Below are 22,015 nucleotides of genomic sequence, written 5' to 3'. Positions count from 1 at the left end.
GAGAGCTTCAAAAAACATATATGACCTGACTTTTACTGAGAAACCGTGGATAAAAGATTAAGTTCCCACCTGTGTTCACAATAAAGCAGAGTTTACAATTTGCTCTATACCAAACCAATGAGAAGGATATCAGAGATAATAAATTAGGACAAATTATGTTGTTGCACACCATAGTGTGTTGGTTTGAGCAAGGTATCGAGCAATCATTTTTGGAACAATTTGAGACTCCAGAAACAGGCAGGGGCTTCCTGCCAAAACCCTGTTGGGAAAACCAATTGGACGGAGTGCCTGAAAGAGTTACTTGTTGTGTTCGGGGCAGCGGGGGCATTGGCTGCGGCTGTGGCGGTAGGAGGCAGCAGCGCGGCAGTAGGGGGTGTCTGGCAGCGGTCGGGCGGGGGGGGGGGGGGTCTAGTCCACCCTCAGTACCTGAGGGCCCAGACTACTCAGTCCGCCCTCTTCTTTTGAAGTTGTGGTCTGATTTTTACTGAAGCAGGGTGGGTCCTAGAAACAATTGCTGCCCCCCCAACCAGAACCCTGAAGAATCCATCTTACTAAAAATGTCATACAGAGTTTAGGGGCCCTTTTGCTAAGGTGCGCTAAAACCTAATGAGGACTTAGCACATGGAAAAATGGTACATCCTGCGGTAACTTTGAAATATGTTTACGCTAAGCACGTGCTAAAAGTTTTCTTCTTCGCTTTTTTTTTTTTGAGAGGCCAAGACAGGGGTGGAGAGTGAGTGTTCCTGTGCTAACCAGCTACCCCACACTAACTGGTTAGTGCACAGACACAGAGTGAATCCTTACTGCCTACGAAATGGGTTCGCTCAGTGCTCATGCGGTAATTGTCAAAATTGGCTGCACACTAATAGCTAGTTGTTAGTTTTTATAAAAAATCTTTACTGTTCTCAAAACAACCTTGTGACAAGTGGAAATACTGGATCCAAAATACTTTTGATCAGGGGCGTAGCCAGACTGCGGCGGAAGGGGGGGGTCTAGAGCCCCCCCGCCATTGCCGACCCTCCCCGCCGCCACCACTACCACCAACTTTGACCCCCCCTCCGCCGATGACCCTCTCGACCCCCCTCTCGCTGCCACTGTCGCCGCCTACCTTTGCTAGCGGGGGACCCCAACCCCTGTCAGCCGAGGTCCTCTTCTTCCGGCGCAGAAACTGAATGAAGCCTTGCGCCGGAAGAAGAGGACCTCAGCTGGCGGGGGTTGGGGTCCCCCGCCGCAAAGGTGGGCGATGGCGGGTTGGCGGCGGGAGGGGGGTCAAGAGGGTCGTCGGCAGGGGGGTCCAAGGCCAAATCTATGGGGGCCTAGGCCCCCATGGCCCCATGTAGCTACGCCACTGCTTTTGATTAATTCATTAGCCTGACATGTTTTGGCTAGTGCCTGCTTCAGGGGCAAATTATAAAATAAATTGAATTAGCACACCACCTAGGCTTTTTCAAAGCTCCTGTGGCTGATTTTGAATTTTGCATCTCTGGTGACCTCTTTTAAGTTACTGTTTACTTTGGGGTCCTTTTACTAAGGTTCGCTAGTGTTTTCAGCATGCACTAAAAATAAGCGTGCATTAAACGCTGGAGACGCCCATATATTCCTATGGATGTCTCTAGCTTTTAGCGAATGCTAATCATTAGTGCACACTAAAAACACTAGTGTGCTTTTGTAAAAGACCCCCTGTGTGATCTTATGAGGTATTTATTATAGGCAGTGCCCTAGGTAGTGTGTTGATCCAAATTATTTTTTAATTTGCCCCTGAAGCAGGCAGTACACGAAACATGTTGGACTAATGAATGAATCAAAAGTATTTTGGATCCAGTATTTTCATTTGTCACAAGGTTGTTTTGAGAACATTAAAGATTTTTTATTAAAAAAAAAAAAACAACTGGTTCATTGTTGCTGCTCTGTTTGTGACAAATTTGGATTACAGCATTGTGGACCTCTTTTTTTTGTTTGCACACTAATAGCAACATCAGCCCATGGTTATTAATGAAAAAATAGAATAAAAGCATTTTTACAGCTTCAGAAAAATGGCCATAGCGTGCGGGAAAGACCTGCATTAGGGGTGCACTAAGAACACTTTTTATCACAGCTTAGTAAATGGACCTCTTTATGGATTCCACTTCTAGGGGGCAATTTTATAAATGTGTTTCCACACATAGGCGCCGACTCCGTGGGTGCTGTGGGTGCTCGAGCACCCCCAATATTTTCGCCCACCAGAAGTCAGAACTGGAAGTTCCCTTTGCCAGCCTGACCTGCCTGTGTCCACCCTCTTCTCCCTCAACAGTCCTCTGCCGGTCCGCCCTCGCCTTCCTGCGTGCCGCCCAGAATTTTAAAAGTCATCTTACCTCGGGGTCCTGGTGGCAGTAGTGAAAGGCGAGCAGGCTTGGCGCTTCAGCCTTCCTTTCTCTAGTCTCAGCTCTGGTCTCGCCCTCATTTCCTGTTTCTGCAAGGGCAGGACCAGAGCTGAGAAGAGAGAAGGGAAGGGTGAAGCGCCAAGCCTGCTCGCCTTTCACTGCTGCCGCCGGGCTGGACCTTGGAGGGAGGGAGGGAGGGAGGGAGAGGGGCCTGGAACTCGAAGGGAGGGGGGACAGCGGAATGTACCACCTGTAAAAAAAAAAATTTCAACACCCCCAATTATTTTGAAAAGTTGACTCCTATGTTTCCACATTTATAGCCAGTTTTACATGTGGAAAAGGTTGTTATAAAATTGTGTGGCCATTTGTGGAAGTGTTTTTCTGCACATCAGGGGAAATTCTATAAATGGCGCATTAAAAATCAGCGCCATAAAACCACGCGGTTAGCATGATTCTATAAACTATGCCTTTAGGCACAGTTTATAGATTACGCTCATGCGCTGTTTTTGTGACTAAAATTTAGGTGCACCCATTTAGGCCACCAAGATCGGGTGTATTCTATAATAGTGCGCATAGTTTTTTTGAAACGCCCACAACCCACACATTCCATGCCCATAGAGATACCCCCTTTTCGACTGTGCACACTGGAATATGCCTAGAAAGTTTTGCACGTAAATTCTAATTAGTTAGTGCCACTAATTGGTTGTTAAGTACCAATTATCAGTGCTAATTGGCTTGTTAATCAATTAAGTTGTGCCAGCAATTTGGCTGTGTGGCCACTTAAGGCGCCATATATAGACTTTGGGGGATCATGTGAAGGTGCTCCCGGGGTGGTGTTTGGGTGCTGCTGTAGTTGAACCGCAATATATGTGCATATTTTACAAAATAGATGAGCACATGAGTAGGGTATGTGCATACATTAACATCACCTTTTAGGGCTGCTTCTGAAAGCCTGTTGAATGAAGGTCATTTTGAGTGTGAAAAAGATTCAGAGGTTTGCAGCAGAAAACATGATATTCAAGCACCTCTGGCAGAAACACAACTGGGGAACTCCCATGCAGCTGATAGGGAAAGTTATACAACTCATTCCCCTCCTGCTAATACAAAATCTCTCCTCGGGGTCTCACACATATACAACTTGTTGCGTTCTGCTCTTAACACGCTGTTCACCCGTTCCTCCACACATATAACCCCCTTCCAACCAGTGGAGCACTGGAAGCAGGCTGAGAAGATGGCCTGAAAAACTGGAAGCAAAGTGAGGCTGCCTTTATCAATTGTGGGCTACTGTTAAGATGTGTTATTTTACCACTAACTCGTGATATTTTAGCTCAGGTCCCATTTTATGCAATGAGACCTAGAGGAAAATAATCGAACGTCGCCGGCAAAATAGGTCGCCGGCGATCTATTTTGGCGGCGACGCAATAACTGGCCGGAACCGTATTATCGAAAAAGATGGCCAGCCATCTTTTTTTCGATAATACGGTTTAGCCCGGCCAAATGCCAGAGTTCGCCGGGTTTGAGATCGCCGTTTTTGTTTTTCAGCGATAATGGAAAAAATGCCGGCCATCTCAAACCCGGCGAAATCCAAGGCATTTGGTCATTGGAGGAGCCAGCATTTGTAGTGCACTGGTCCCCCTGACATGCCAGGACACCAACTGGGCACCCTAGGGAGCACTTCTAAAACTTTTTTAAAAATATACAAATACCTCCCAGGTGCATAGCTCCCTTACCTTGGGTGCTGAATCCCCCAACCCCCCCCCCCCCCCCAAATCCCCCCCAAAACCCGCTCCCCACAACTCTACACCACTACCATAGTCCTTATGGGTGAAGGGGGAACCTACATGTGGGTACAGTGGGTTTTGGGGGAGGGGGGTTTGGAGGGCTCAACACTTACCATCACAAGTGTAACAGGTAGGGGGGGATGGGCCTGGGTCTGCCTGCCTGAAGTGCACTGCACCCATTAAAAACTGCTCCAGGGACTTGCATACTGCTGTCAGAGAGCTGGATATGACATTTGAGGCTGGCAAAAAAGGTTTTGATTTTTATTTTTTTAGTGTGGGAGGGGGTTGGTGACCACTGGGGGAGAATGGGGAGGTCATTCCCTATTTCCTCCGGTGGTCATCTGGTGAGTTGGGGCACCTTTTTGAGGCTTGGTCGTGAAAATAAAAGGACCAAGTAAACCCGGCGAAATACTGATGAACGCCGCTTTTTTTTCCCCATTATCCATGAAAACCGGCCATCTGGTAGCCACGCCCATGCCCGCCCATGTCCCGCCTTCACTATGCCGCCAACACACCCCCTTGAATTTTTGCTGGCTCGGCGACGGGAAAGCAGCGATGCTGTCAAAAAAGCAGCTTTCGATTATATAGATTTCGCTGCTTTTGAGAGATCGCCGGCCATCTCCCAATTTATGTCGGAAGATGCCCGGCGATCACTTTCGAAAATATGCCTGCTAATTACTAATAGCTGGGGTTAACAGTAAAATACATCTTAATGTCAATCCATGTTGATAATGCCCCCACCCTCACTCCCCAAGTGCTGCCTCGAAAAATAAATGTATATTTTAAACAGATAGATGTTTAAAAAGTTATACTTGCTTTTTACTCTTTTGCACTTGGATAGATAAGTTCAGTGGCTGTATTTTACTGCTGAATATTTTTGCCACCCTCACCCCATCCTGAACCATACCCCTTTTTCAGATGCATAACTAGCTATTTCGAGAATAAAATAGCCAAAGTTAAATGCATTGGATTTTAAAATAAAGAGATTTATGAGGTTGGTGCTGTTTCCAGGTCTATAGCTGGGTTAGGTCTGCATATGTTGTTTACCCTGAAAATGTAATTTGCTGTAGGGTAGAGGGGGTCTGATGATCAGGCTGAAGAACCACCTCATGCATCCTGAACATGTGCAAGATCACTTCTCTTTGGTTAAGAAAACACAACCAAATCAATTTGAATGGGCTGTGTTTCATTTGCCACATGGGAATCGCTAGAGTGGTTTAGTAAAAGAGGCCCTATATTATTTAATCACCAAAACAATCAGCTGCCAACATCTCTATACACTAAAAAAATAAAATAAGAAGAGAATGATATACTGAAATACAGATTCCCATTACTCAGTTTTAAGGTTACCTCCTTCCTCTGGTTTGTTTGCCAAAAGAAATTTTTCTTGATCATCCGGTTTGGTAACAACCATTGATGTGAGAGGGGTGACAAAGCCATATTTCAAGGACAACTGCAGAGTTTGATTTTGAAGACTTGTCTTCTCGTCCCCTTCTAAGGAAACACTGAACAAGGAAAGATCTTTACATAGACATCTGACATTTCCAACATTACTGATCATCATTTAGTAAAGGGGTGTCAACATGCAATCCCGAAGTCACAAACCAGTGATATCCTTAATGAATATGCATGAATAGATTTGCATACAGTGTGGCCAATACAAGCAAATCACTTTCAGGAATATTCATTAGGGATATCCTGAAAACCTGACTGGCTTGCAGCCCTCTAGGATTATACTTTGACATCCCTGATTTAATACTTTTGAAATAATTCTACTATTATTAAATGTATTCAGTGTACAATCAGAATTTTAATTGCAAATTGGGTCATACTTAGGGTAATTCTACAAAATGGTCCTTACGATGAGGGTAAGCAGGCACCTACTTCAAGCCTATTCTATAAAGAAAATTAAGGGGGCCTTTTACAGAGCAGCCGTAAGCCAACACGGGCTCATAGCTTGCTGTTCCAGGACTACCGCCGGCACAACGCGGTCACTGGTGGTAGTCCCTCCCCAAGCGTGCACCATTTCTGGGGGAAAAAGAAAACCGCTGGAAATGGCTTGTGTGGCGATAACCCACAGAAAAAAGGGCCCTGGTGTGGGGGAAAACCGGCCCCCGCCACTGCCACAGGGTCTTTTTTCCTGCAGCTTAGTAAAAGGACCTCTAAGTGCCTACTTTAACACAGGTGGCAGAAAATGCACTTATATTATAGGCACAATCACTTACACCAGCCCCATAGCTGGGGTACATGCCTGTGCCTAGACATGCATAAATTATAATTTGAAACTATCTCAAGAGGACTATTCAACACTTTACCTTTGACATGTAGCAACCCCTTACTTGCACCAATAGAACTAGATGACTATGACATGAAACTTCTACATATCCTAACCGCATGCAGAATATTAAAAATCTAAACATGTTAAATGATTACTTCTGGTGGCACTTGGTTCTGCTCATTTACAGATATGAAACAAACATACAAAATATCAACTGCGGTTTTAGGAATAATTTACGTTAAGATCACATATTAAAGGAAGATTCACCCTGAACTCTAATACTTCACAGTGTTTTAGACCCATGTAAAATATTTCCTGACTTGCATATCGCACATCTTTTATATTGTCAGTCTGTGCCAGTTCGAACAACTTAAATTTCATAATATATCCACACGTTAATCGGTTACTGAGTTTTCTTTACCGCTTCTCATTGAAGCCAAATCAAAATGGTTTACAATGCAATAAAAACTAAGAACTGAAAAATGTAATTTATTGATAGGAAAGCACATTCATCCCAGACCAATCAAAACCAATTTAAAGAAAGAAAGAGCGGTTCCTCATTCATTCAACAAAAATTGGACTTTACTACAATCTCACAGGGAGTAGTTTATAATAAAACTGGGTTCCTTCCCTCACTGCTTAAAGGCCAACCAAAACGAGCATCAAAGTTCAAAAGCCAATTGAAAAAGTAAGTTTTCAATGATGCTCGAAAAGAAGCTAAAGAATTAAAGACATAAATGTTAAGGAAATGAGTCCCAGAGGGCGAGTGCAAGAAAATAAAAAGGCAGATACCCGGGAGGACTCACATCGTGCTCTAGAGGGATGGGGTAGAACGAGTCCATTGTGATCGAAGAGTATGAGGTGTGTATGGAATGATCAAAGAAGCAACATAAGAGGGGATAACAGTGTGTAGAACTTTATGTTTAATATAAGAATCTTATATATAATTCAAAATTCAATAAGGAGCCAATGGAGACGATGTAAGAGAGGTGATACATAACCACTCTTATTTGTGTTTAGATGTTATGTTCAATGTAACTTGTATTATTTTATTTCTAAATAACCAATGAAAAATTGGACTTTAAAGAAATAGAAAAATGAAGGCAGATAAAGACCATGGCCTATCCAGTCTACCTATCTATGCCATCTATTATCCCTTCCTCTCCCTTAGAAATCCTATGTACTTGTCCCAAGCTTTCTTAAAGTTAGATAGTTTTCATCTGCACCTCATCCACTAGAGGCTGTTCCACAAATTCACCACCCTTTCCATAAAAAAGTAGTTCCTCAGGTTACTCCTGAGTCTGTCCCTTTTCACCTTCATCCTATGTCCCCTTATTTCAGAGCTTCCTTTCGATTGAGACTCAACTCTTTTGATTGAAAGGAATGTTCTCACTAGTGCAATGATTAAGTATCTAGCATAGCTTAATCAGTTTCTTAAATTAATGTTTTAATGTCGCTATCCATGGCTACTTTGTTAAGATGCCGTTAATCTGTTATGCTACTGCAATATGCCCCTTCCTAGTTACACTGTAACCCATTGTTTCAAGCATCTTCCCTAGTTACACCGAGTTATGTTGTCATTTATTGTTCTCTGTATTCATCCCTGTTACACTGTAAACCACATTGACCCAAGCCTCTGGTTTGTATAATATGGGGTATATGAATTAATAAATTAAATTAAATCTCCTCTGTATTTATGCCATGGAGGTATTTAAATCTCTGTATCATATCTCCATTCTCTAACCTTTCTTCCAAAGTACACATATTGACACCTTTAAGTCTGTCTCCATATGCTTTATGATGAAAACGACTGACCATTTTAATAGCTACCCTCTGGACAGATTCCATCCTATTTACATCTTTTTGAAGATCACATCATTCTTTTTAGACATGGACATTTCTTCCCATTAGAAAATTCCTGTTGAATGTGCTACTTTTGGGACCTCCCTAGTCTCACCCAAAACATGCCAACAACACACCCCTTGCCATTTGGATGAACTGCAGTGTGAAACGTCCAAATTCTGACTTTCTAAAATCAGGATTTGGATGTTTTTAGCAGATGGATCTTTTTTAGGCATTTAAGATATCCATGTGCTTTGAAAATGAGCACCTTTAGTACATTGGCCCCCTTTTGGGTTCATTTTCAAAGTACTTAGACTTACTTAGGTTACTGTGGTACTTTGTAAGTCTAACTGCTTTGAAATATGTCTCTATATCTCTTATCCCACAGAGATACGTTTTCCCTCCATGCTAATATGTTTTGTTAGAAGCTAGAATTTTATTTATTTGTTACATTTGTCTCCCACCTTTTCCCACCTATTAGTAGGTTGAAAGTGGCTTACATAGTTCCGGAGAGGTGGTTATAGACTCCGGTGTGAAGAAATACAGTGTAGGGGTACCGTTACAGTGACAAATACAGTAAAGAAGTATCAGTAAATAGATCTGGTGTGGTTTATCCCAAGCAAATTGCTAGGGTGGGATCATGTGTCAGGGGTTGAGTATTGTCCGTTTCCTGGTTTAATTGTTATGTTTCATTATTCGGTATTTATATCGGTTCTGTGTGGTATGCCTTTTTGAATAGGTGAGTCTTTAGGTTTTTTTGGAATTTTAGATGGTTTTCAGGCCTTTTGATAGTGTATTCCAGAGCTGTGTGCATATGTAGGAGAAACTGGACGCATACGTTGATTTATACTTCAGGCCCTTACAACTTGGGAAGTGAAGGGTTAGGTACTTTCTGGATGATTCAATTGTGTTTCTAATTGGTACGTTGATTAGTTCAGTCATATAGCTCGGAGCTAGACCATGTATTATTTTGTGAACAAAGGTACAAATCTTAAAATCAAAATGTTCTTTGATTGGTAGCCAGTGCAGTTTTTCCAGGAGGGGTTTTGCATTTTCAAATCTAGTTTTTCCATAGATAAGCCTGGCTGCTGTATTCTGAGCGGTCTGTAGTTTCCTTAAGATTTGTTCTTTGCAACCCACATATATTCCATTGCAATAATCGACATGTGTTAGTACCATTGTTTGAATCATGTTGCGAAAGTTTCCCTCGGGAAGAATTGTTTTACCCGTTTGAGTTTCCACATTGTGAAGAACATTTTCTTTGTAGTGGTAGTGGCTTGGTTCTCTAGAATTAGGTTGCTGTCGATATTAATGCCAAGGATTTTCAAGTTGTCTGAGAATGTTCCAGGGTGTGTATGGCTCTGGGGTGGTTTGTGAAATGTTAGGATGAAAGAATGAGGCAGTGTGTTTTTTCTTTGTTGAGTTTTAGTTTGAATGCCATTGCCCAGGTGTCCATTATGCTTACTCTGTTTATTACATTGGTGATTTCTGAAGGGTTCAATTTGAAAGGTATATTTATTGTGACATCATCCATATACAGAAAAGGGTTAAGGCCTTGATTGAAAAGAGACTTGGCTAAGGGGGGTAATCATTAGGTTGAAAAGGATGGGTGAGAGAGGTGATCCCTGAGGTACTCCGCAGTCAGTTTCCCAGGGTGGAGAAATGTTTGAGTTTTACTTGATATGATCGTGTAGTTAGAAACCCCTTGATCCATTTGAGTATATTCCCTCCGATTCCTATCTTGTCGAATATTCTTAGTACTATATTATGATCTACCATATCGAATGCGGTTGACATGTCGAATTGGAGTAGGAGTATGTTTTTATCTAGTTTAATTTCTTGCTTGAACTTCGCCAGGAGATTTACTAGTACAGTTTCTGTACTATGGAGGGGTCTGAAACAGGATTGTGATTCATGAAGTATTGAGAATTTGTCGATATACTCCATGAGTTGTTTGGCTACGATGTTTTCCATCAATTTGGTTGTCAATGGGATGGATGCTACAGGACGATAGTTGGTGATATCATTTGTTTTCTTCCTGGTGTCTTTCGATAATGGTGTGAGTAAAATGTTGCCTTTGTCCTTGGGGAACCTTGTTGGAACATGTAGTTTTGACAGGATGCGAGATCTGCAATGAATCGATCAGGTGGTGATTTCTTTAAATAGTTGGGACATGCGTCCAGTTGACAATGAGCAGTGGAGAGCTTACTGATCACCTGTGCAACTGTTTCATCTGTAATCTGGGTGAAGTTTGACCAGGTCTGATCTGCTGGTTATTCTCCAGAGCGTGGGTCTAGTTCATCAAGGAAGGTATCAAGGTTAGTGTTTTCATGAGACATGGTTTTGCGTAGGTTGGAAATTTTTTCTTTAACGTATTAGGAAAGTTCTTCTGCTGGTGGAATGCCGGTACTTGATGTGGTAACTGGTTTGGTGTCTAGTAGTTTGTCCAGTAACATACATAGTAACATAGTAGATGACGGCAGAAAAAGACCTGCACGGTCCATCCAGTCTGCCCAACAAGATAACTCATATGTGCTACTTTTTGTGTATACCTTACCTTGATTTGTACCTGTCCTTTTCAGGGCACAGACCGTATAAGTCTGCCCAGCACTATCCCCGCCTCCCAACCACCAGCCCCGGCACAGACCGTACAAGTCTGCCCAGCACTATCCCCGCCTCCCAATCACCATTCCCGCCTCCCACCACCGGCTCTGGCACAGACCGTATAAGTCTGCCCAGCACCATCTCCTCCTCCCGCCACCGGCTCTGCCACCCAATCTCGGCTAAGCTCCTTAGGATCCATTCCTTCTGAACAGGATTCCTTTATGTGTATCCCATGCATGTTTGAATTCCGTTCCTGTTTTCGTTTCCACCACCTCCCGCAGGAGGGCATTCCAAGCATCCACTACTCTCTCCGTGAAAAAATACTTTGACATTTTTCTTGAGTCTGTCCCCCCTTCAATCTCATTTCATGTCCTCTCGTTCTACCGCCTTCGCATCTCCGGAAAAGGTTCGTTTGCAGATTAATACCTTTCAAATATTTGAATGTCTGTATCATATCACCCCTGTTTCTCCTTTCCTCCAGAGTATACATGTTCAGGTCAGCAAGTCTCTCCTCATACGTCTTGTAACGCAAATCCCATACCATTCTCGTAACTTTTCTTTGCACCGCTTCAATTCTTTTTACATCCTTAACAAGATATGGCCTCCAAAACTGAACACAATACTCCAGGTGGGGCCTCACCAATGACTTATACAGGGGCATCAACACCCCCTTTCTTCTGCTGGTCACACCTCTCTCTATACAGCCAAACAACCTTCTAGCTACGGCCACCGCCTTGTCACACTGTTTCGTCGCCTTCAAATCCTCAGATACTATCACCCCAAGATCCCTCTCCCCGTCCGTACTTATCAGACTCTCCCCACCTAACACATACGTCTCCCGTGGATTTCTATTCCCTAAGTGCATCACTTTGCATTTCTTCGCATTGAATTTTAATTGCCAAACCTTAGACCATTCTAGCTTCCGTAGGTCCTTTTTCATGTTTTCCACTCCCTCCGGGGTGTCCACTCTGTTACAGATCTTAGTATCATCTGCAAATAGGCAAACTTTACCTTCTAACCCTTCGGCAATGTCACTCACAAATATATTGAACAGAATTGGCCCCAGCACCGATCCTTGAGGCACTCCACTACTCACCTTTCCCTCCTCCGAGCGAATTCCATTCACCACCTGCCTCTGGCGTCTGTCCGTCAACCAGTTCCTAATCCAGTTCACCACTTCGGGTCCTATCTTCAGCCCATCCAGTTTATTTAAGAGCCTCCTATGGGGAACTGTGTCAAAAGCTTTGCTGAAATCTAAGTAGATTACGTCCATAGCTCGTCCCTGATTCAATTCTCCTGTCACCCAATCAAAGAATTCAATGAGATTCATTTGGCACAATTTCCCTTTGGTAAAACCATGTTGTCTCGGATCTTGCAACTTATTGGCTTCCAGGAAATTCACTATCCTTTTCTTCAGCATTGCTTCTATTACTTTTCCAATAACCGAAGTGAGGCTTACCGGCCTGTAGTTTCCAGCTTCTTCCCTATCACCACTTTTGTGAAGAGGGACCGCATCCGCTGTTCTCCAATCCCTCGGAACCTCTCCAGTCTGCAGGGATATATTAAACAAATCTTTAAGAGGACCCGCCAGAACCTCTCTGAGCTCCCTCAATATCCTAGGGTGGATTCCATCCGGTCCCATGGCTTTGTCCACCTTTAGCTTTTCAAGTTGTTCATACACACTCTTTTCCGTGAACGGTGCTCTATCCACTTCAATCTCATTTGTACTTTCCAATCCATCGCAGTCCTTCTCCAGGATTTTCTTCTGTGAAAACAGAAGTATCTATTTAGCTTGTATAGTTTCTTCATGTCCTTGTAGTCTGTTCCTACTTGTACTCAGGGCCGCTGAGAGACTGGGCCAGGCCCGGGACAAGGCCGCCCCTGGGGGCCCCCCCACTGGAGGTCACTGGGCCCCCCTCCACCCGCCACCGGGCCCTCTCTCCATCCCCGGGCCCTCTGATCTGACCTTAAGCGCCTCACCTTCGAAAGCGCAGCAAGCAGTGGCAGACCACTCCTTCCTTCCGTGTCCCGCCCTCGCGGAAGTTACGTCAGGTGAGGGCGGGACACGGAAGGAAGGAGTGGTCTGCCACTGCTTGCTGCACTTTCGAAGGTGAGGTGCTTAAGTTCAATGCCAGGGAGCGATGGAGGGTGGGCGGGCCGGACTGTGGCGCCGGGCCCGGGGAATTTTGTCCCCCCTGTCCCCCCCTCTCGGCGGCCCTGCTTGTACTTTATAGTAGTTCCGTTTGGATTTTTTAATCTCATTTTTGTATTTTCTTTGTGATTCTTTCCATATGTTTAGTGTTTGTGCATTTCTATTTTTCCTCCACACTCTTTCAAGTCGTCTAGATATTGTTTTTAGTTTTTTCAAATCGTCGTTGAACCAAGGTGTTTTATTGGGTTTGTATGAGGTTTTTGTTCATATAGGGGCTATTTCATTTAGAACGGAAATGCATCTCTTTTTCCATTCCGCGAGGTAGGATATAGAATCAGTTGGAGCTGACCAGTTGTTGTATATCGATTGCCAAAATGTTTTTGCATCCACGTGACCTCTTGTATTGTATGATGTTGTTTCTTCTGCTTGGTGATGTCCCTTCTTCAGCCATTGTAAGATCAGATTTAATTTGAAGTGATCGGACCATGGTGTGTCTGACCATTTATGTTCTATTATTATGAAGTTTCGGTCTGTTGCAAATTTATGTGCTAGTAAGTCAAGTGTGTGACCTTTTATGTGGGTAGCATTGGAGTATGGCCATTTGAAGTCCCACAGCTAGAAGAATTCCTTACATTCTTGCACACCGTTTGTGTTTGGGACTTCTAAGTGGAGGTTAATATCTCCTAAGACCAGTACATTTGAGTTAGATGTACAAGTGGTTGATATGAAGTCAATGAAGTTTGTCTGGGCATCGTTCCAGTTACCTGGTGGTCTGTAGAATATGACAATTCAGATGGTCAGATAGGGTTTTGTGTTGAATCCTGATTGAGGCAATTTCGAGTTGAGGTGTTATTCACTTTGCAGTGGTCTCAGTGGTGAAGTGAGATCTGTAGATTAGAGTGATGCCTCCTCCTGTTTTTCCCTCTCTGGTCCAAGGATTATGGGATCATTTTGGTCATGGATCCATGTTTCATTGATGAACAGTAAATCAATGGCTTCCGTTGTGATCCAGTCTGTTAGTGTTTCTGCTTTGTTTACTACGGATCTGTTGTTAATGTAACCTATTTTAATTATATGGTCTGGTTCTTCTATATTTGGGATTCTGGTGACTTATTGTCGTTTGTTTATTGGTTTAGATTTGTTTGGTCCCTTTTTTCCAGTTTGTAGAGTTTGTTCGTAGGATGATAATTTTCTGTGGTAGGTTCTGTTGTCGGTTTGATGGAAGTTGGTGTGCCTGGTTGTTCTGGATTGGTTGTATAGCATGGATATGATATTATTTTCATCACGAGGTGTGGCTATTATTGTTTGGATCAGATTTAGGGAGTAAATTCCTAGGACTAGTTTTACGGTGTTCATTTTGTCTCCTGTAGTGTTGTGTTGAGTGACTTCGGATGTGCTCTTACCCATGAAATCTGTGTAGATCGAGTAGTAGTCTCTATGGGCCAAGATCGAGGTGGTGGTGTTGTGTGTTAATTGGTTTGTTGCTTGTGAGGTGAGGTCTTTTCTAGGATCTGCTAGAGGGTTTTATTTATTTATTTATTTATTTGGGGTGTGTGTGTATTTGGGATAGTGAGTGTTAATATTTTTGATTGTGAGCAACAGTAGTAACTTGACTGTCTTAGATTTTATTTCCTGGAATATAATGGGCCCTCTTGTAAGCTATATTGCTTAAGTCCCTTCCTGAAATTTCTGCTGTTTTGTCAGGTTGGTGGCTTTCTGTGCAAAGTGTGCTGCATTGGAGAGCTTCTATTTTATTCAATTGTGTAATGATAATAGATATGTGGGTCCTGGACCGTTTGTTCCAATTCCAAAAGGTAAACTTATAGACTTGGGCCAGTGCTGGGTTTCATCAGCTGCTTTTAGCAGTATTGCTTTTGTGGCAGTGGTGTTGCTGTGGTCTGATTTTCCCTTGTCTCTCCTGCTGCATTTGCCAGAGGCTCCTCTGCTGCCCAGCTATGGTGTGGGGAGCCTTTCTGTTCTTGGTGCGGGTTACGTCCGTTTGGGTGGTGTGTCCAAATTCTGTTCAGTCCTCTGCCTTTCTCCCGCAGTAACCCTGCTCCACTCCCCCTAGTGCTCGAGTTGGAGGCTCTGTTGGTGCAGCAGGTCTCCTCCTCGAGCCAACCAGTTATTCGAGTTGGGCCGTGAGGGGGGAGGTGAACACTGCCAAGCACAATTCGCCAGAAGTATTCAGCAGTGCTGCGGAGCTCCTGGGTCACTATCTGTTGCGACGTGTGGCCATGCTGTGGTCCCAGCCGTCTCGCCAGTTCAGTCACCGCACCCTGATGGTCCTCACCTTGCTCTGTCTGGTTCTACTGCCCTGTCGTGCCTGCCACGAGGGGGATGTGAGTTCGCCCTCCTCGTCTCCCCTGCTCCATGAGACCGACAGCGGTAAGATGGTGCTCCCTGGTTACTGTGCTCCATGGGTTGTTTTCAAACTGAGATCCCAACACTCGAAGTAGGGGAGCAGGGCTGTAGATCTGTGTCTCAGGGTTCAGGATCTCGGAGTTCAGAGATTGGCCTCCTCACCCGTCGCCAAAATGAATGGAGGATAGACAAAATGAAGTAATGGAAGTTTTAGGTGTTGGTAACATAAACTGGTAGTTTTCCTTAAGCTTCCATTTTATTAGAATGGTAGTTTATCATGTACATAAGAGACACCAATTAGTAAACATACACCCCCCCCCCCCCCATTCTATAAAGTTGTGAAATGTAGGCACTGATTGTGCACTTTACAGTTACGAGCATAACTGCTAGGGGGTATGTTAGCTGTATTCTATAACTTTAACAAGCAACTCTCTTAGCACGCAAATGCAAGGGGGCATTCACAAGGCGGAGGAGCATGGGTGGGCCATGGGCATGGCTCCCACATGCACACACCTTACAGCATACTGTAAGTTAAGCACGGCATAAGTGGGAGCGTAAATGTTGACTTACGCTAGTATTCTATAAAGGATCTGGGTGCCCAGATGATATTATAGAATTAGCGCTTAGAGCACTGTGTCTAGGCATCTAACTTCTGGCATCCGGTTATAGAATTGCCCCCACAATGATTAAAAGCTACAGTAAATAATTAAGCAGTATCTTACAGTTTCTCCAGCTGTTGGTTGATGGTTAGATAAGCCCACAGTCTTTCAATGAAGTCTCCAAAAATATAATGTTGATGTTTGAATGTGTCTTCCTTTTCTGCAACATTAGCTTCAACTTGAAGAACCAAATCACTGGCATGCTAAGTCAAATGAAGAAGGGAGATATGAAAATTTCCAGGTCGATGTTCAGAAGCAGTTAAGCAGTCAGCAGTGGTTCTGACCCCATAACGTTGGATGCATAAGTTATAAGCCAAAAGCTGTATGTATAAAACTTGGATGAGATTTGTTGTGGGCCAAAGGTTTATTTGTTTAGTGTAAAATTCAACCACTAAATGGATAACATGCATTAAGAAGGTAATTTTATAAATCTAAATTCAAAGTCATTTTTGCTCATATGTGAATACATTTGTGTATAAAATACCAAACAATGTAAAAATACACACCATGATATGATGGCACATACTTTGCTGGTAGGCATGTACTGGGGCAGAGTTTGTAAGCAGGGACATAGATTAAGACATACACTAATCTAGGTGTGTACCTGCATAACTCAGACAATGACATTTACACCTGCTCAAGAGTGGTAGTCAGTTTGGCAGAGGAAAGAAAATGTGCAGTTTCCTCTTCACTGATTTATGAAATGGAAGAAAAGGTGGGAGAGGTTGAAAAAGGGTTGAGAGACTGGGCTGGGGGAAGGGGAGGTGGAGGTGACTTGGTTGAGAACTCAAGGTTAATCTTGTGAACCTTATCATGAAAGTTCTCAGCCAGAGTCTGGGGAGAAAGTGAAAGGGGGGGGGGGGGGAGGTTGGAGGTGAAGGCATTTTGAGGGCAGAGTTCAGTGTGGCAAAGAGACGTTGAGGGTTTGAGCCAAGACAGTTTGTCAACTGGATGTAGTAGTCTTGTTCGGCAAGTGAAAAAGCAGACTGGAAGGAGGTCAGCAAAAATTTGAAATGAATGAAGTCAGCATGGGCACGGGATTTCAGCCAAAGGTGTTCAGCATAATCAGGTATAAGAATGTAGGTAGCAGATTCCAGAGGTCAGCCAAGGCTGGGGTTTGGTATGCCTTACAGAATGGGGAATGGGAGGAGCGAGAGCATCCAGAGCAAAGGAGAGAATAGTATTATAGGAAAAGACAACCTCATTGACAGACTTGGATAACATAATGGTTGAGAAGAGGGATGAAACACTGGTGGAGAGAGTGCAAGGGTCAATAGCCTGAAGATTCCTAAACGTATTGGTGGAGATTTGATGGGACTGGAGGGGAAAGGGTGATTAAGTGTGAAAGTTATCAGATGATGGTCAAAGAGGGGAAGAATGGAAGTGCAGAAATTGGAAAATGAGCAGTTAGAGAAGAAGACAAGATCAAGACAGTGGACATTCTGGTGAGTAGGGGAATGGAGCACAGCTGAAGATTGAAAGAGGATGTTAAATCAAGAAACTGAGAGGCATAAGAGTCAAAGGGGTCATTAGCATGAATGTTAAAAGAGATAAAGAGATCATGGATGTAGGCAAGCTTATTGGAGACAGAGCGGGCATTCCACAGGGCACATGAGAAAGGCAGAGAAGAAGGGGAAAAGAGAGGACAGAATTAATATTTGAGACATTGTGGTGTGGCCTGCACGAGTAGGGTGAGAGTTGATTTGGAGTGCCAGAATTGGGATTGATATCCCTAGCAGAGAGTAGGAGAAGGAGCAAGAGAGTACGGAGAAAAGTAGAAGATGTATGATGACAGTGATGAAGATGAGATACACTCAGACAGAATGGAGATAGTTGAATGAAAGGAAGAAAATGTTTGCATTAGAAAGTTCAATAAAATTTAAATTGAAAAAAAAGAAAGAAAAGGAAACTGTAGATATTTTCTCTCAGCATTTTAAGACTGCAATGCTACTTACTATGTCAAACATTACTTACCGTTTGAGCTTTAATTTCAGCAGTGAAAATATTGAGTTTGTCTTTGATAATATGTCCAGCCACAACAATTTCAGAGCCATCAAAAAACTGCCCAAAGTTGTTCTTTGTTAATTCTGAAACAGTATTTTCTGGATACTGTAGTTCAATCTTCATTAGTGTGGGATTTGCAACCTCTTGATAGAAGCCCTGAAGAAAAAGCAGGCCCGTGAGTAACATTATAGCAAGCAGATGTGAGCCTCATTCCACCTTCACCACTTGATATGATGCCATAATGTGCCGTTGTAGGAAACGTGAAAGGCAATTTCATAAACTGGCACCTAAATTTAGGCACCAATAGTAAACCATCTTTATAGAACAGTAGAGCTCAAGTGCATGATTGGTACCAATAGTTGGTAGTTATTTGTGCAAATGCTAGGTGCTATTCTATAACCAACCTCTTCAAAAAGGCCTACCCCAATGACCCCATGTAACCCTCTTCACCTACCAACACAGCATGACTATGATCAAACAGGGCATCACGCAATCTTCATCCATTCCGACCTTCCACTTATACCTCATATGATCACTATACAACTTTGTATTTGTTATCCACCGACTGGGCAAACGCCTTTGACGGTAGTATGTAAGCCACACTGAGCCTACAAATAGGTGGGAAAATGTGGGGTACAAATGCAACAAATAAATAAATTGCTTAGTGCAACTGTCAGAGGGTGAGGTGGGGCAATACACGTGGACAGAGTATGGGCATGTCGCCAAGTCACACACGAAACTTAGAGAACACTATCAGTTCTGCACTTAGGCACGCCCACTTACTCCACCCACTGTCCTGTCATAAGTCGGCGTACCTAACTTTTGGCACACCAGGGCAGCTTTGCGCTAATATTCTATAAATGACTTAGGCATGCCCTTAAGCTGTTAAAAAATTGGCGCTAAGCATGTCCCTTTGTGATGCCTAAGATGAGGCACCAATTTATAGGCACCTTACAATCTGGAAAACTGTAGTATCTACAAGGGACATTTGAAGAGCAGGACTCCGAGATGCTGCTTTTCCAATAACAGGACCTGTGCTTCTTGTTGCTACATTGTCTAGCTAGTGTCACATAATAACACAGTAAATGATAGCAGAAAGACGCCAGCTGAGCCATCAGAACTGAAGAGTTATTCTGGGCCAGTGCTAATGATACATCCCAGCTGTCAACCACAGGCACTTGACATCAGGAGTGGAGGAGTAACCTAATGGTTAGAGCAGCGGGCTGGGAACCAAGAAAGTGTGCTCAAATCCCACTGCTGCTCCTTGTGATTTTGGACAAGTCACATAAAAAAGCAATTCTATAATCTAAGCACCTGCATTTATGCACTCCATGTGCTTAAATGTCTAGAACAGTTCTCAAACCAGTCCTTGTTTTTTTTTAGCACATCCACAATGAATATGCATGAGATAGATTTACATATGAAGGAGGCAGGGCATGCAGATCTATCTCATGCATGTCCATTGTGGTAATCCTGGAAACCTGACTGACTGGGTGTGCCCCGAGAACTACTAGTCTAGAATACTAGCACTTGTGTGTGAAGTGTACACCTACCCGCGAATGTACCAGCAGGGTGCCAGAGTGCCATTCCATACTGGTATGCTTAAGCTTAATGTAAATGCAAGGAGGGTGTGGATGTGGGCAAAGTTCCCAATTATGCATGTAACTTAGACAATGCTGTATGTTAAATTTGTCCCTGCTGCATTTAGGACCCTGCGTGTCCTCCAGCTCTGCGGCTGGTGTAAGTGCAGGCATATAAATATTAGGTGTGCCGATACTGGGTTACTCTAGTATTCTATGACATCTGGGCATCCCGGTGCCTAAATGGAGATCCCCAGTTATGGAATTGTTTCCTTAAACCTCCTTTGCCTCATCTGTGAACTTAGACTATAAGTCTTCCAGTGACAGAAAAATACCTACTAAACCTAAGTGTAACTCACCTTGAACTGAAAAAGGTATGAGCTACATATAAAATCCCTTCCTTTATTCAAGTCAGTGTTTGTTCTCTTCCTCTTTGGCTCTTTACTATTGCAGTCTGTTAAGTACAGAATTTTCTATGCCAAATCCAACAATCAACAATCTGTAGCCCCCCCTTACTACCCCATACGATCTTACCCCCACACCATTCAGCAATCCAAGCAGTCATTAAATCAGTAAAGCCATACACCCAATCACCTAGGATCCAATCTGTCAGGTTCTCAGGTTCAGAGCCCGCGGGACTGGGCTCTGGAGCAAACGTGAGCCCTTGGGCTGCTGACGAGGAGCGACAGCAGCAGGCAAAACCCACCAACCAACACTGGGTAAGCACAACGGCAGGGACTGCAGGCACTGCCCAGCGAACCGGAACACCTGGACTGGAATCCCCCGGACTGGAGGACACAGGACTGGAACACTGGACTGCAATCCCCCGGACTGGAACACACACCGGACCGGAACACACTGGACTGGAGCACACCAGACTGGAACCCACACCGGACCGGAACACACTGGACTGGAGTACACTGGACTGGTCCCCCGGACTGGAGGACACAGGACTGGAACACGGGACTGGAGCACACTGGACTGGTCCACACAGCTTCACCTGCACTTAGCTACTAAGCCCCCCAGAAGTTGAGCTCCTGGGTTCGAGTAGCCGACAGGACTTACTGGATACCGGATGACATAGGGACCAGGATTGGAAACAGAAGTGCTCCTAAACCTAAACTGATCTACTTGCTCCCAAGCCCTAAACCAGCAGGAGTGTTCCTAACAGTAAACTGACAAAAGGACTTCCTAAGCCCTATGCTAACCAGGAGCTCCTAAGCCCTGCTCAAGAAAGGGACTTCCTAAGCCCTAAACTAACAGAGCAGGGAACTAAACACAAAGCTAACACAGGTGCTACTAAGCACCAAGCTACAAGCAGAGCTTTACACTAATAAGCTAAACACAGAACTAACCAGCTACCTAAGCACTGCTCTAGCAAGCTAGAAACAACTAACAAGGTGCTTCCTAAGCACTACTCTGGTAAGCAACCAGAAGAGCTCCTAGCACAAAAAGGGAAGACAAGGGAGCTACAAGGAAAACCAGGGAAGCTAACACATAAGCCAGAAGTGATTCTAAATCACCAAACACCAACAGCAAAGACTGCAATGCTCCCAATAGCACAAACACCAGAAGTACTTCTAACAGCAAACTCTGCAGTGTTCCTAACAACACCAAACCCTGAAGTACTTCTATCAGCAACAGAGCTTCCAAAGCCCTACACACAGCAATGCTTCCAAAACCAAGAGGGAAAAGCAAGAAAGCTAAACACACAGTCACCAGTGCACACTGCACTAACACTAACCTGGCCCTTAGCAAAAGCAAGCAGGGAAACTAGACACAAGGTCAGAAGTGCACACTGCACCACCCTACATAAAGCAAACACCACTGTTGCAAAGGCCCTGAAGGAAACAAGACCACTTCCTTATCAAGGCCCTCCCTGATGATGTCACACTCCCTAGACCTAGGAAAAAGCACACTGACCCAGAGAGGCCCAACCCACACCAATGCAAAACCGTGAAACACTTGAAGCCAGTACACCCAAAGAGAGTTAGAGCAACTCAGACTACACCCACAGCTGCAGTGAAGAGACAATCAGAGCCCTGCTGCTGGAAGCTGCCAGCACAGAGAGACAGAGCCAGCTCAGAAAGGACAGACAAAGAAACAGAAGCCAGCTAAGAAGCTGACCCCCAGGAAAGAGGTAAGTTTGAGAGGGGTTCAGACCCCAATCATAACACAATCTGGTTGACTTTTGGAATGTTGTGGCTGTCAGTAGCAATCTAGATACTCCATGGCCTTCTATATCACTAGATTTGATCACAATCTCAACCTTGTTCCTACCACTGCCTTCCATATCTCACCAAAGCATGCCTAGATTTCATTTACAGTGATACTCCCCTCCCTTTCCTCACCTCACAACCCCCACTCATAGGCTTTATCATTTTCAAATTT

The 22,015-nt window shown here is 44.0% G+C and overlaps 1 protein-coding gene across 2 annotated transcripts in view; it reads right to left on the bottom strand.

Annotated features, from left to right (window-relative positions):
- LOC115471856 (inter-alpha-trypsin inhibitor heavy chain H4-like) overlaps positions 1 to 22,015 on the bottom strand; it is a 148,816-nt gene that overhangs the window by 84,525 nt on the left and 42,276 nt on the right. For both annotated transcript variants that reach the window (XM_030205730.1, XM_030205731.1), the window contains exons 11-13: positions 18,015 to 18,200; positions 16,104 to 16,243; positions 5,492 to 5,646 (exon numbers count right to left, since the gene is read on the bottom strand). In XM_030205730.1, the coding sequence (XP_030061590.1) occupies positions 5,492 to 5,646; positions 16,104 to 16,243; positions 18,015 to 18,200 (481 nt within the window). The remainder of the gene's footprint in view (positions 1 to 5,491; positions 5,647 to 16,103; positions 16,244 to 18,014; positions 18,201 to 22,015) is intronic.

The sequence above is a fragment of the Microcaecilia unicolor genome, chromosome 6 (assembly GCF_901765095.1).
Source record: "Microcaecilia unicolor chromosome 6, aMicUni1.1, whole genome shotgun sequence".
NCBI lineage: Eukaryota > Metazoa > Chordata > Amphibia > Gymnophiona > Siphonopidae > Microcaecilia > Microcaecilia unicolor.
Note: the sequence above shows the minus strand (reverse complement) of the source record. Positions and strands in the feature narration are given on the sequence as shown.